Source organism: Hemiscyllium ocellatum, chromosome 11 (genome assembly GCF_020745735.1).
Source record: "Hemiscyllium ocellatum isolate sHemOce1 chromosome 11, sHemOce1.pat.X.cur, whole genome shotgun sequence".
Taxonomy (NCBI): Eukaryota; Metazoa; Chordata; class Chondrichthyes; order Orectolobiformes; family Hemiscylliidae; genus Hemiscyllium; species Hemiscyllium ocellatum.
Genome location: NC_083411.1, coordinates 55,880,183 through 55,895,708, shown reverse-complemented (window position 1 = coordinate 55,895,708; position 15,526 = coordinate 55,880,183). Strand labels below are relative to the sequence as shown.

Genomic DNA, 15,526 nt, shown 5'->3' with positions numbered 1-15,526 from the left:
GAGGGAGATCTGTGGATCTTTCTCCTGAGGAAAAGAACAGCAGTATTCCTGCAATGTCTCCCTCATTTTAAGGATTTCAGTTACTGCTACAGGGACTCTGGGGAGTTTTGTTTCCCTCATGCATGTGTTGAACCCTGATCTTTAACTCAAAAGTACAAATTTTTTGTACTACGACCCACTTCGAATATGAAACCAAACATGCTGTGATGTAAACTTACTGGATAGCAATATAGAACAGCACACGTGTGAAGGTATGTGTTCAGCTTCTCGTGTTTGCTTACAAGCTATTATCCCCTTGCATTACTGTTGGTGGTTGGGTTGATGGGAACAGTCTGCGACATAGTAAGTACAATAGCTTGTTTATAGGTCAGAATGGATTACAATCTCTCCAAAATCTCTCTCTTGTGACAGCAAACTCCCTATCTTTGAATTAAAATCTTACCCTTTGACATATAACTTTTCATGAGTATATATCATATCTTAGAAAAATAATGTATGATTTAATTTCAGTTACAGTGTACTCCAGCTGATTATTATTTCTCTAATTCTATTCTGTTTCATTCTCTGCATCGATTAAAGTCCTATTGCTTTAATATTCAGTTAAGTTGAATACTTTAAATGGGGAATATGGGAATATCTAATAATTTATTCTGTGCTCAGGTGGTTTATTTCACTGCGACATTACCTAATGTGATTCTGACCATACTCCTGATCCGAGGGCTTACCCTGGAGGGAACCTCTAAAGGAATTGAATTCTACATTGGAATCCAATCAGACTTCTCCAAACTGGCAGAAGGTCATGTACGTACACGACAATAATCCATAGAATTTCAGTTGCCTCATCAGAATCAAAGTAACATCTTTGACAGTTATAGTATAGCACACATTGAGAGATGTACTTTTGGTCAGCTGACTGGAGTCTGGACGTGAAGCTGTTCAGGGCTGTACTAACCTTAGACAACACTGATAATACATACCCACCTTGACTCCATTAGAAAGAGGTTTTCTTCCAGGAGACTGCAGATATCAGCAAAGACATGGCACAGAGGTCTGACTGTTGCAAGGCACTATTTATCTGTCAATTGAGGAAGCCAATCCTCTACTTACATACCTTTTGCCAGGCATATATCCCCCTTGGAACTAGGTCTCTGTCTCCACCATGTCTGTGTGATGGAGAGGGATGTGCCTGTCGAGAGGGTTGCTGCTGTTTGTCCTTGTGCTGTTGCTATTGGTATCCCTCCTGTTCCTCATCAGAGATCCCAATTGGACATGTACAAGCTCCCATTCTGCAGTGCTGCTTTATAGCAGGGCAGTTCAGATTGAAATGAGAGTTTTGTTTGCATATTTATTCAAGGGATACATCACTGGCCAGACCAGTATTCATTGTCCATCCCTAATTACCTCGAGGGTAGTAGAGGGCAGTAGGGTGTCATACTTGCTATGGATCTTGTACATAATCTAAGGTCTTTTTTTTTGAGATGACTGAAATTATATCCAACAATATATTTAACTTGGCTCTCAGGTACAGTCCTGGGAGTGCAGCGCACTGTCACAGACAGAGAAACAGCTCAGCAGTTTCTGTCTTCAAAAGATTTCAAACTTGACAGCCTCTTTTAGTGAGAAATCTCCACGGTGGTCTCATTTTATTGACTGGCAAATCTGTGCATCAGCTACTAATGCCACTTAAATTTTGATTGGTTATTGATATGGTCAAACTAAAGATCCAACACATTAATGGGTTATTTCACATGAGTGGTTCACAAGAATGATCCTGGGGACAAAGGGCTTGACATATAAGGAGTGGTAGAGGACTCTGGGTCAGTATCGATGAAGCTTAGAAAGATGAAACTTACGGTATACTGAAAACCTGGATAGAGTGGATGTAGAGAAGATGCTTCCTCGTAGTGAAGGGATGACCTTTGAAAATTAAGATGAGGAGGAATTTCTTCAGCTAGATGTTGGTTCATCTGTTGAAGTTATAGCCCAATAAAGGCAGCTACAGAGGTTTGAGGGAGGAGCTGGGTAGAATCGACTGGGAGAGGAGCCTAGCAGGAAAGACAGTGGAACAGCGATGGCAGGAGTTTCTGGAAACACAACAGAAATTCATCCCTAGGAAAAAGAAGCATGGTACACCAAAGTGAATCACTTCACACTTTTCCAGGTTGAACTCCATCAGCCCAGTTCTGCATTCTATCAATGTTCCAATGCAACCCACAACAACCCTCCACACTATCCACAACTCTACCAACTTTCATATCATCCAAGTCATTTATAAAAACCACAAAGAGTAGGAGTCCTAGAACAGATCCCTGCAGAACACCATTGGTCACCAAGCTCCAGGCTAAATACTTACCATCTATCACCACCCTCTGTCTTCTATGGGCCAGCCAATTTATATCCAGACAGCCAGATTTCCCTGTATCTCATGCCACCTTACTTTCTGAATGAGCCTACTGTGTGGAACATTATCAAACACCTTGCTAAAATTCATGTATACCACATCCACTGCTCTACCTTCATCAATGTGTTTTATCACATCCTCAAAGAATTCAATAAGTTTGTGAGGCATGACCTGCCCCTCACAAAGCCATGCTGACTGTCTCTAATCAAACTACAATCAATCAATCAAATAATCATAAATCCTCTCTCTCAGAGCACTCTCCAGCATTTGCCCACCACTGACATAATTCCAAGGATTATCCTTTTTCCCTTTCTCAAACAAGTATTTTCCACCCTCTAATCACCTGCTACAATTCCAGTGGCAAATCACCAGCAAAGGTGCAGCAATCTCTTCCCTCACTTACTGTAGTAACCTAAGAATTATCCTGTCCGGACCAGGGGATTTATCTATCCTTATGTTTTTCAAAATTTTCTGCACATCTTCCTTCCTAACATCAACCTATTCTAGCATATCAATCTGTTTCATGCTGTCCTCTGAAACATCAAGTTCCCTCCCAGTAGTGACTACTGAAGCAAAGTATTCATTAAGGACCCTTCAAGTTCCCTTCACTATCCCTGATCGGCCTGACCCTCAATTTGGCCATCCTCTTGTTCCTCACATAAGTGTAGAACGCTTTAGGATTATCCTTAACCTTACCCACTAAAGCTTTTTCATGACCCTTCCTAGTTCTCCCAATAAACCTGTGGAATCTCTTTGGATTATCCTTAACCTTATTTGCCAAAGCTATCTCATTTCTGCTCTTTGCTTTCCTGATCTCCATCTTAAGAATGCCCCTACCCTCTTTATATTGCTCAAGAAGTTTATTTAAACCAAGTTGTCTTTATCAGACATATGATTCTTTTTTTCTTGACTAGAACCTCAATATCTTTATTCATCTATTGTTCTCTAATCCTACCAGCCTTACTTTTTACTCTAACAGGAACTCTGAACTCTCGTTATCTCACTTCTTTTTATTCATTTGTGGGATATGTGGGTGTCGCTAGCTGGGCCAACATTTATAGCCCATCCCAAGTTGTTCTTGAGAGGTGGTGGTGAGCTGCCTTCTTGAACTGCTGCAGTCCACCTGCTGTGGGTTGACCCACAATGCCTTTAGGGAGGGAATTCCAGGATTTTGATCCAGTGACAGTGAAGGAATGGCAATATATTTCCAAAACTGGAGAGTAAATGGCTTGGAGGAGATCTTGAAGGTGGTGGTGTTGCCCTTGTTCTTTGAGATGAAACTGATAGTGGGTTTGAAAGGTGCTGTCTAAGGATCTTCAATGAATTTCTGCAATAGTTCTTGTAGATCGTAAAAACTGCTGCTCCTGAGCATCGTTGGTGCAGAGAGTGGATGGTTGTGAATGTAATACCAATCAGTGGGCTGCTTTATCCTGGAAGGTGTCAAGCTTCTTGAGTGTTGTTGGAGCTGCACTCATCCAGGCAAGTGGGGAGTATTCCATCACATTCCTGACTTGTGCCTTGTAGATATTGGACAGTCTTTGGGAAGTCAGGGTTACTCGCTGCAGTATCCCTTGTCTCTGACCTGCTCTTGTAGCCAATGTGTTTTTATATGGTAAGTTCAGTTAAGTTTCTGGTCAATGATAACCCCCAGGATGATGACAGTGGGGGATTTGGTAATGGTAACACCATTGACTGTCAAGGGGTGGTATTTAGAATGACTTTTAGTGGAGGTGGTCAATGTTACTTGTCACTTGTCAGCCCAAACGTAGATATTGTCAAGATCTTCTTAAATTTAAACATGGACTGCTTCAGTATCTGAGGAGTTGCAAATGGTGCTCAACATTGTGCAATTATCATCGAACATCCCCACCTCTGACCTTATGATGGAGGGAAGGTCATTGATGAAGCAGCTGAAGATGGTTGGGCCTAGGGCACTACCCTGAGGAACTCCTGCATAAGTGTCCTGGAGCTGAGATGACTGACCTCCAACAACCATGACCACCTTCCTATGTGTCAGGTTTGACTCTAACCACCTAAGAATTTGCCCCTGGATTCCCATTGATTCCAGTTTTGTTTCTGATCCTTGATGCCACACTCAGTTAGCTACAATTTTGATGTCAAGGCCTGTCACTCTCCCCTCACCTCTGGAATTCAGTTTTTTTTTCAATGTTTAAACCAAGGCTGTAATGAGGTCAGGAGCTGAGTGGCCCTGGTGGAATCCAAACTGGGCGTCACTGAGCAGGCTATTGCTGAGCAGGTGCTGTTTAATAATACTGTTGATGACACCTTCCATCACTATACTGATGAACAAGAGGAGACTGATGGGGCAATAACTGGACTGTCTGGGTTTGTCCTGCATTTTATTTCCAGACAATTTTTCACATTGTTGGGTAGATGCCAGTGTAACTGTACTGGAACAGCTTGGCTAGGGGAGCGGCAAATTCTGGAGCACAAATCTTCAGTATTAGGTGGCTATTTTGCCTGCCATTGTACCAGGGTTTCAGATATCTACTCAGAGTTGAAAAGCTATTTTCAAAGATAGGGGGAGGGTCCAGTGGTAATGGTCTGTGTAGGTAACAGCAAATTACAGAATTTGAAGATTATAACCTTTGGATGATTACCTAACTCGCCTGTAAATTAGCATAGGCCAAATCCAATGAGGAAGACAAGTATACTGCTGAAAGCCTGGTGTGGGAGAAATGCACTCTGATCTGTGCGCCATTTGCACTAGGGAAAGGTGCAGCTGTACCATTGGGATAGTCTGAACTGCACTGGGGCCAATATTTATGCAAAGGGTGTCAAACTATCTAGTGGTGTCAAGGGATCAATTGCGATAATTAATGGCATATCAAAAAGCACAGACATGGTAAGAGAGGAATATACAGGCAGCTCCCAGGTCAATTTGTTTACATGTCATTAGCACAATTCAGGACAATGGGAAGCAGCCATTCATAAGTGTAAGAAATGTCAGGTCTTCAAACTTGAAAATCAGTACAGGATCATGTTCATAATTACTCGCATTTGTAAGTCCAACATTCTGAAATTGGGGAGCCCCTGTGTGGGATACAACAGAGTTCATGTGGGTAAGTCTGAGAAGGGTAAAGGAAAGACATTATTGTGTTGAGACAATCGGAATTCAAACATTAGCCGCAGGCATGAAACTGGTTGCAAGTGAATTATCCTTAAAGGAAACATCTGGGAATTACAGTAGGAACAAGTGATGTTGATGAGCAAGTTTTGGTCATGCCTAGCTTAACAGATAACTACAGAATAACGAGAAACGTCTTGTGGTTGGACATGTAAAATGTGATTGGTTAGAAGTAAATGGGATGATAAGTGGACACTAAGGATTGGGTAAACAAGAGAGCATAGAATGGAGAAATAAAGTATAAGAATGTGAGGCAAATACAGATAGATCTGCTTTGCATCACCTTGCTATGTACCATTAACACCATGCTTCTGCAATAAAGATTTCAAGAAAACATCGTGTAGATCCCTGCCTGGTTATTCCTACTATCGGGGACATGAGTACCCAACAACTAGGCGTAGTCAGCAGGATCGCAAAAGGATAATGGGGAAGAGGTTTTGAAAATCATTTCAATCTAATCGTCACCGAGCGGTAAGGACTCTTCATGTAATAAACATCCAACGCGGGGAAGTGGTGGTCTGAGATTTTCCCTGTCTGACGCGATCTGAAACTACTAGACAGTTTCGATCTGAGACATAGGACAGAAAAAGGAGAGCCATTGTCTATGACTCTTAGAGAGTCTATTTTGGTTCAAATCTAACCTGAAATCCAGGGATAATGTCTAAATTTGAACTACCTACCAAAGTTAAAGGTGGTCAGGCACCACCTGACATTGTTGTGGATGAAGTCTTGTAGAAATTAAGGGAACATATTGAACAACAACTTAACCATCCTACGACTCTGACTAAAATTTGTCTAAAGTATGGACCCTCCATGGGCAGTGGTCCCTGGATGATATTAAATGGGTCTGGGGAAAGACTACCCATATAAAAATAAGAAAAAAAAATTGCTGGTCACTCTGTGTAATACAACAACTCAGATAGAGACAAGAAATAATTGAAAAATTGAATTATGATAGAGAAATTCATAGTCTAAGAGAGGAAATAAAACCTGTTTGAGAGGAATTAAAAACCACAGAGAAAGAATTATCACAAACTCAAAAGGAATTAGAACAATTAAAACTACGTCACACACGTCACCTCCTCCCTACGTGATTGCCCCATTGTATCCAAAACCCTTGCCTCAACCAGCCCCTCCAGGTGATGGCCCAGATAAGATTCGTACTATCAGTGGTGCCCACTGCCCTGAGGGAAGTTCTGACACATCCATCAGTTCAGAAGATAAGAGGCACCCCCTGTTGTTCTGAGGCCTGTATGGAGGAAACGACAGAAGGGAAGAAAAGTAAAGATTGAGGGAGAGGTTTGGGATAAGATATAAATTTATCCAATTTTAATCCATGAGACAAACTAGTTGAAAGTAGGCCCAAAGAATTGCCACACCTGAAGAGGGGAGGTATGAAAACATGGAAAGGGTTAGAAAAACTCAAGAAAATATCTACCTGACAGTCTATGGATGGAGTTCTAATCTTGTTTGCCACAATGGGGAACAATGCACGACAAACATTGTACTGCAGGGTTAACAACCACATGGGACAGGAAGAACAGACTTTAAATCACAGTTGGCAGGCAATCCACAATTGGCTGCAAAAATTTGGACCATCTAAAACTGATTGGAGTAAAAAACCTGCATGCCAACAGAATGGAAGTGAAGATGTTAAAAACTTTGCAGAAAGATTTGTTGATGTCTGGATCAAGCTTCCTGGTCTAGCTCCTAATAACAATCCAGAGAAAGAGGACGAAATTTGGTCCGAGTAAAGGCTGCTTTCGGAGCAGCCTTACAGTTTGAACTAGCTAAGATGTTAAAAGTACAATGTCATGATTTGGATAAAAGCTCACCCACTTGTGGTGAAGTAATAGAGGAAGCTAATCGTCTGGGGGCAAATATAGAATTGAAGCTCAGAGCCATGCAGACCATAGAGGCTCCTAACACTGAGAAAAACCCAGGGAAGTGCGACAGTTGTGGAAAAGAGGGTGATTTGGCTAAAAGGTGCAACTTAGAAAAGGGAAATACTGACAAAACAGGCCCCCAAACTGGATAAGAAAGAGTCTGGATGGGAGAGGTTGTCCTTGAACGAGCATCTTATGTTATTAGAACAGCTCCAGCGCTGTACTGAACTTCAGGTAAAAGAACTCATTAATAAAAAACTAGAGCAACCCATCACCATCTTTGAGCCCATTATTTTCACGGCCATCGAGAACCATTTGGATAGCTGCTATATTTTGATGGGGTGGGTGATAGGAAAGTTGACTGCCTTTTTTGACATTAGTGCAGAACTAACATGTTTACCCTTAATTGATGGACATAATTTACCTTTGGAGGGATAGCGGAGAACTGCTGTAGGAGTAGGGGGGAAAGAACTAAGACTTGAGAAAACTAAGCCTCTGCCAATAAGATTGAAGCCAACGAGATTTTTACATCTGTATGGGTTAGACCCATACCACAGGCCCTATTAGCGATAGATGTATTAACTCAATACATTTGCTGTTACACTTTGAGAGTGGCCATGTTAGTGGGCGGCATGGTGGCACAGTGGTTAGCACTGCTGCCTCACAGCGCCAGAGACCCGGGTTCAATTCCCGCCTCAGGCGACTGTGTGGAGTTTGCACGTTCTCCCCGTGTCTGCGTGGGTTTTCTCCGGATGCTCCGGTTTCCTCCCACAGTCCAAAGATGTGCAGGTCAGGTGAATTGGTTATGCTAAATTGCCCGTAGTGTTATGTAATTCGTAATTGTATGGGTGGGTTGCGCTTCGGCGGGTCGGTGTGGATTTGTTGGGCCGAAGGGCCTATTTCCACTCTGTAAGTAATCTAATCTAATGTTATTTGGTCAATATGACATCTCAAACAGGAAGAATGGCAGAATCATCCCATTTGGGCAAAGGACAAAAATGACTGCGGCCTGTTAAAGATGACCCACTTTTACTGGAGTTCTCCCAGCATGTACTAAACAATACTCCATTAGTTTTGTCTCCATTGCTGATGTTTTACCTGTAATCAAATGATTAGAGCAACAAGGTATACCAGTAGAAGTCCATAGTTCATCTGGTTAAAAAGACAGACTGAACTTCACATCTGACAGTAGATTACCGGAAAGTGACCCAATGCATTGACCAAAAAGCACCCTTGGTTGCAGATCCCTGTGCCATTTTTAATTCTCTTTCACCCAAATACAAATATTTTTCAGTGATAGACATGGCCAACGGATTTGGGTCCGTTCCTTTGGCCTGTGAGGGACAACCATGGTTTGCTTTTCCCAGCCAACAACGACAGTATATCTGGTTGCATCTACTGCAGAGCTTTCACAGTAGCCCTACTATATTCCACATGGCCTTGCAAGATCATTTGTGGGAATTGCCTCTGATAACATCCACAATGATTCAGTATATGGGTGATATTCAAATAGCATTCCAGACTAAGGAACAGCATAGGGCAGTTTTAAGCATTCTCCTTGATCGTTTGTACTCTTTAAGGCAAACCTGAAGAAGGTGCAACTCGCCCAAGAAGAGGTAGAATACCTGGGACAAAACATTTCAGCAGGAAAACATGAAATAAGGCAGGACTGGACAGCCGTTACTTGAACAGCCAAATAACCCACTACTATTCGGGAATTCAGATCTTTTCTAGGTCATTGTAATTTCAAGTGAAACTGGATTGGTAGTTGCGCACATCTAGCTCCGCCACTGAATGATCTCCTGAAAGAAAAGAGTGAATCCAAGCAGACTGACCCCAAAGTAGCATTCTGCCTTCCAAAAATTAAAATCTGCTGTGTGCTCAGCCTCAGCTTTGGGTATCCCAAATAACAGGAGACCTTTTCACTCTTCATGTCCATGAAAAGGACAGTTATATGAAAGCTGTACTGCCCCAGGAAAACAGTGACAGACATTGGCCCATTAGCTACTATTGTGTTATGCTCGGTTGGACCCAGTGGCGCTGGGATGGGGTAGCCGTTTGAGAGCTACGAAAGGTACCTCCAAGGTGCTAATAGCCACAGCATCCTGTATTGAATCAGAAACTGATTGTGAAGTGCCCTCACACAGTCCTTGCCATGTTGTCTATGAATCAGGCCTCCCACCCTCTTGGAAGCTCTCAACCTCCACCTTGTTGCCGCCAGTTCAGTCCAATTTTGCTCCCAACCCCGCAGAACCAATTGGTGGAGGGGTGGGGGGGTGGGGGAGAGTTGGGAGGGTGGGGAGGAGGAGGAGGGGAAGAGACTGATTAGGTCAAAGGCGAACATGATTGTGCGGAAATTCTGCAGCAGCTCGGGTGGCTAAGGAACCCTTGCAGAATCCAGATTGAGTTATCTTCATAGACATATCTTTGTTTGTTGAGAATGGTACTCAGAACGCCAGCTGGGCTGTTACTAGCCTGCATGAAGTCATAGCCCAAGGAGGTCTGTCAGCGAGCACTTCAGCACAGCAAAGTGCTCTTAGCTGCAGGAACCCCAATTAGAATTGGGGGTGAAACTCATAATCTCCGAAATGCCGTACAATTACCACAAGAAGTCTGCATTTTAAACTGTAAAGTCCATAATAAAGAAAATCCCATGGAATTCTCACTGTTTTTGAAGCTGCTAGAAAGGCAGCCTCTGAAGGTAATGGCTGACAAGAGACAGTAATAACTAAATTGCAGACTTTAGTCGCAAGTGACAAGATTTAAAGACAATGAAGGGACAGTGTTCATGGGAAGAAAAGTGGGCATGCATTGAAGTGTGTGGTTAATGGTGTTTGAAGGCAGAGAGACCAATAAACCGGTAACACCACGAATACTAGGAGCTGGAGGCCAAAGTCTCGGCTCGCCTAGGCCGCTGGACAGGACTGCTCTGAGTGCTATCTTACAGGAGCCGAGTGCTAGTCATAAACCAGCTGGTGGCCGCCATGCTGTGGTACCGGCTGGTCACTTTGGTCCCTCCTCCTGGCTTTGTCGCTGACATCCAGAGAACGTTGGTCAACTTCTTCTGGGACAAAAAGATGCACTGGGTCGCTGCGCAGGTTCTGAGTCTCCCTATTGAGGAGGGCAGTCAGTCGCTGGTGTGCGTCCGCACCCAGGTCGCGACCTTCCTCCTTCAGACCTTGCAGCGATACCTTTACGTCGAGCCTCCTCCTAGGTGGTGCGCCCTGGCGACTTATTTTTTCCGCCAGGTGCGTAACCTCAACTACGACACGCAGCTCCTGTTCGTCGACCGTGACGGTTTGGAGGTCGCCCTCAAGGTGCTGCCTGTCTTTTACTAGGACCTGGTCACTGTCTGGAACATGGTCGAATCGCGCCGCGCCTACCCACCGGCAGAAGTAGCGGCTGTCGTCAGGGAGCAGTTGCTCAGGAATCCGCACCTCCGTGCTTGCGGATTCGAGTGGCTGTCGGAGGGGAGGCGTGGCGACGAGGGTGACCAGGGTCGGGGACGTGCTGGGTGCCGGGGGCCTGGGCTGGACATTGCCGCAAACATAGCGAGCAGGGCAGCGGTAGATGTCCGGTACGTGGCCACCGTCATCCGACGCCTTAAAACGGCGTTGCTCGGGCCCGACGTAGTGCACCAGTTGGAGGATGCTCAGGTGTGCAGTGGGATCCCGTCCGCGCTCACCCCAGCCCGGACGGAATTTCACCGTGGCCCCAAGGTCCCGTACTTCCCGCGGGAGCCTGTGCCCCACAACCTGAGCCACCTCCGGAATTTTAATTTTGTTTCTTTTCAGGGGGTGAAAAGGCGGGCCTTGTATCGACTGCTGCTGCACACCGTCCACCTCTTCTCCATCATCCACCGTCCGGACACGCCCTGGCGTGCCCATTTGCCACCGGACGGTGGGGATCCCCAGTGGAGGGCCCTCTACGCGGGAGTCCTCCCCCTTTCTCTCGGGGATCTGGGGTGGAGGGTGCTGCATGCAGCAATCCCCTGCAACCGCAGTTTGCGGTGGTTCATGGATTCCCAGCCCAACTGTTTGTTCTGTGGCGCTGTGGAGTCCGTGGACCATGTGTATATTGGGTGTGGGCGTTTGAACTCCCTTTTTGATTTTCTGAAAAACCTCCTCCTCTGCTTTTGGTTGCACTTCAGTCCCACGCTCCTGATCTTCGGACACCCGGTGCGGAGGAGGGAGGGCAGGTCTGAAGACCTCCTCGTGGGTCTGCTCCTGGGCCTGGCCAAACTGGCCATAAACAGGTCCAGGCAACGGGCCGTGGAGGGGGTCGTTAGGGCCGACTGCCTGCCCCTATTCCGCGGTTACGTTAGGGCCCGGGTGTCCTTGAAGAAGGAGCACGCGGTGTCCACCAACACCCTGGAGTTGTTCAGGGAGAGGTGGGCGCCGCAGGGAGTGGGGTGCATCATTTCCCCCTCCAACTCTATTTTGATTTAGTCCCTGCCCTCCCCTTCACTGTTTGATCACACAGCATTGCCCTTTGATGTGAAGGGCACTGCTTGTCACAGGCCATTTGGGTGTTTCCTTTCTTCCTGGTGGTGGAAATTAAATAAAGATTTGTGCAACTTGTGTCTCTTACTGTGTCTCACAATTGCATACACACACCATGGGTGCAGGGGAAAAAATAAGCACTACCGCAGTTAGGCGGTAGTGTGGGGGTTAAAAAAAACAAAAAAGGGAAAAAATAAAAAGAACACCACGAATACTAATGACATTTCTGGCACAGAAAATTTATTGGTGGGGACATTTGTTTCCATTACAGATGATGGCAAGGCTCTAAAAGAGTTAGTGAGGAACAGGATTCAAGTAACATACGCTATTTGTGGCAAATCGTTGCGCAACATGCAAAAATAATCCTGGACCAACCACAGTGATTGCACAATTGAGACCTCTGGCACCTGCTGGGCTCTTCCAACATCTTCTTAGATATCCCGACCAAAATGTCAAGGATATTTCGAGGTTTGAGTCACTCTTAACAAATTGTCAAGCTGGGTGGAAGCATCTCCCACTTGGCAAGCCACGTCCAATCATACCACTACAACCCTCTGTAAGGAATACATTCCCCGATGGGGACTCCCAAGTTGTATAGATTTGGACCAAGAGACTCAATTTGTAGATGCATTGTGCCAGGAAGTGTAGAGACTGCTGAGTATTAAGTGGGAATTGCATTGGCCTAATCACCCTCAGTCACTGCGACAGGTGGAACACACAAATCGGATTCTGAACCAACACTCGGCTAATTATCATCAGGAAGGATTGCCTTGGCCTCAAGCTCTGCCTCTGGTATGATGTAGCATTTGAGCTATCCCTAATTAAACCACAGGTATGAGCCCTTCTGAGGTGATAACTGGTAGACTCATGTCTTTACCTGATACAATTGATCTTAGAACAGCAGATTGTCAACTATTGAGTGATTCATTGTTAAAGTATTTCAGGATCTAACCGATTCTGTTCATTTTGCTTCCCAACAGGTGTCAGCAGCTTGAGGAGATTCCCCTAAAGGTGTTCACGACATCATTCCCGGCAAGTGGGTCTACGTTAAGAAAATAGACAAAGAACCGTTGGGTGCCAAGTGGGAAGGTCGGTATCAAGTTCTTCTCCTATCACCTTCAGCCATGAATATGCAGGGCAGGAAGGCTCGGATTCATGCATCACATGTCAAAAGGGCTAACACCCCTGCCCCATTGTGACAAAGTTTTTATTTTTGGAACTCGTAATTGTTTTGATCTCTTGGGTCACATGAACATGCACTGTCAGGCACAAGTTGTATGCGAATACTTTTTTGTGCATGTCTTATGTTTATCCTGGACATACGAATGTCTCCAGTGCTGGGTTTGCTCTCATATTCCCATACATTCAAAGGACGGTATCCCCTTAGACCCATGCCTTTTAATGTATCTGCAGTGGCTGAATGGGTCACTCTCCAGAACGAATCCCACATGGCTGCCACATCTTCCACAGAGAAAGGGATATATTGGGTGGAAATTAATGGCACCAGAGGTATGTGGGAATTGACAGGGTACAGTTCTTCGGCATTTGAATGCTGGTATCAACCTCAATTTAATACCGTCCGTATCACCATCACTAATACATCAATGGTGGGAAAACCGTTATGTTCTATTTGTCGCACTTGATTTAAGCCGAAGGGTTGGTTTGCAGGTCAGAGTAATTGTACCTAATATTTTAATGGCACATCCGATGCTTGTCTTCCATTTAAACTTAAATTTATTATCTCACATCAGCAGAAACTTTTGACCACACCTGGCTCCCGAACTATATAACTCAGTTTATCCTGTGCAATGGTACTTTTTTTTGTTTGCGGACATAATGCTTACCACGTGGTTACCTCTGTCATGATCTGGTTTCTGTTTATTTAGCTTTTTTAGTCCCTTTTATGTGTCATACTCTACCTTTCATCCCTTATCCTCCATAAACGTTGCAACTCTAAGATAGACAAGTTCTTTGACCTTTGGTATTGGCCATATGCTGCATATAAATCCTTTTCTGAGATTCAATTACTCTATTCCATATTGGAACAAGTAGTTCATGACACCTCCCAAGCCCTTGATAAGAGTAATGTAGAAATGGTTGCTATTCGAACAAGAACATTACAAAATTACAAAATGGCCCTGGATTGGCTACTATCTGAGAAAGGACGGACCTGTGCCCACGTAGGAAAAGAGTGTTGTACCTACATTCTGGCCAATTCTGAGGAGATCATAAATTCAACTGCTCATATTCACAAGGAGGTCGACAAACTTAGACAACTCCTTTCAAGTACCATATAGAATTGGGCTATAACTGGTCAGGATCACTTGAAACATCTATCCTCCAGGAGATTAACATCTTTCTTGTTGTTATTCTTGCTTTATATGTATGTATCAAATGTTGTTTTACTCGTGCCCTTAACCCTCCCAAGTTACGACATCAGAAGAAGTGAATACTGACTGCTGCATATGGGTAATGATTCATAATGTACAATGTGATTGGAATCAAAAGGGCCAAACGCAGGCAAGTGGAACTAGTTTAGTTTGGGAAACATAGTTAGCATGGATGAGTTGGATCAAAGGGTCTGTTTCCGTGCTCTATAACTTTATGAGAATTTTAAATTCCCTCAGTTGCTAACTATAACAGTACAGTTGACAAACAAAATATCGAGTACCCTGTAAAGGAAACATCTGGCAATCACAATCAGAACAAGTTGTGTTGATGAGTAAATTTTGGTTATGCTTAACTTAGCAGATAATCACAGGACATAGAGAAACATTTTGTGATTGGACATGTAAGATGTGATTGGTTAGAAGTACTCAGAGTAAGTGGAGGCTGAGGATTGGGTAAAGGGAGAGCATAGAATGAAGAAATAATGTATAAGAATGTGAGCAAAACACAGACAGATGTGCTTTGCATCACCTTGCTATGTACCATTAACGCCATACTTCTGCAATAAAGGCATTCACGAAGGCATTGTGCAGTTCCCTGTCTGGTTATTCCTATTATCAGGGAAACAAGTACCCAACACTGCCAAAAGCTGTGAGCCATAGAATCGTAGCATCCATACAGTATGGAAACAGGCCCTTTGGCCCAACAAGTCCACATCGAATCTCCAAAGAGTAACCCAACCAGACCCATTCCCCTACCCATTTATCCTATATTTACCCCTGACTCATGCACCTAGCCTTACATCCCTGAACACTACGGGAATTTATAGCATGGCCAATTCATCTAGCTTGCTTGGATTGTTGCAGGAAACCAGAGCACCCAGAGAAAACTCGCACAGACACGGGGAAAATGTGCAAACTCCTCAGAGACAGTCAGCCAAGGCTGGAATCAAACCTGAGTTCCTGGTGAGTGAGGCAACAGTGCTAACCACTGAACCACCATGGTGCCCACATCTCCATATTTCATCACAATAGTTTGTGAGGTTTCCATGTGATTAATAGAATCTGGAATTGAACGATGCCATAAAACAACCATCAGTTATTGCAGACACCTACCTGCTTCACCAGAGTCATTGTCAAAAAATATTTCTCATGATTGCTAGGTCTGGCCTACGTGTGACTGCACAGCATTGCGATTAACA

General features: G+C 44.3%; 1 protein-coding gene across 1 annotated transcript in view; it reads left to right on the top strand.

Moving 5' to 3' along the window:
• The first annotated feature begins 7,027 nt into the window (after positions 1-7,027).
• The window catches only part of LOC132820010 (sodium- and chloride-dependent neutral and basic amino acid transporter B(0+)-like), a 75,244-nt gene continuing 66,745 nt past the window's right edge, over positions 7,028-15,526 (top strand). Inside the window, exon 1 of the mRNA XM_060831937.1 lies at positions 7,028-7,299. Within this exon, the coding sequence (XP_060687920.1) occupies positions 7,028-7,299 (272 nt within the window). The remainder of the gene's footprint in view (positions 7,300-15,526) is intronic.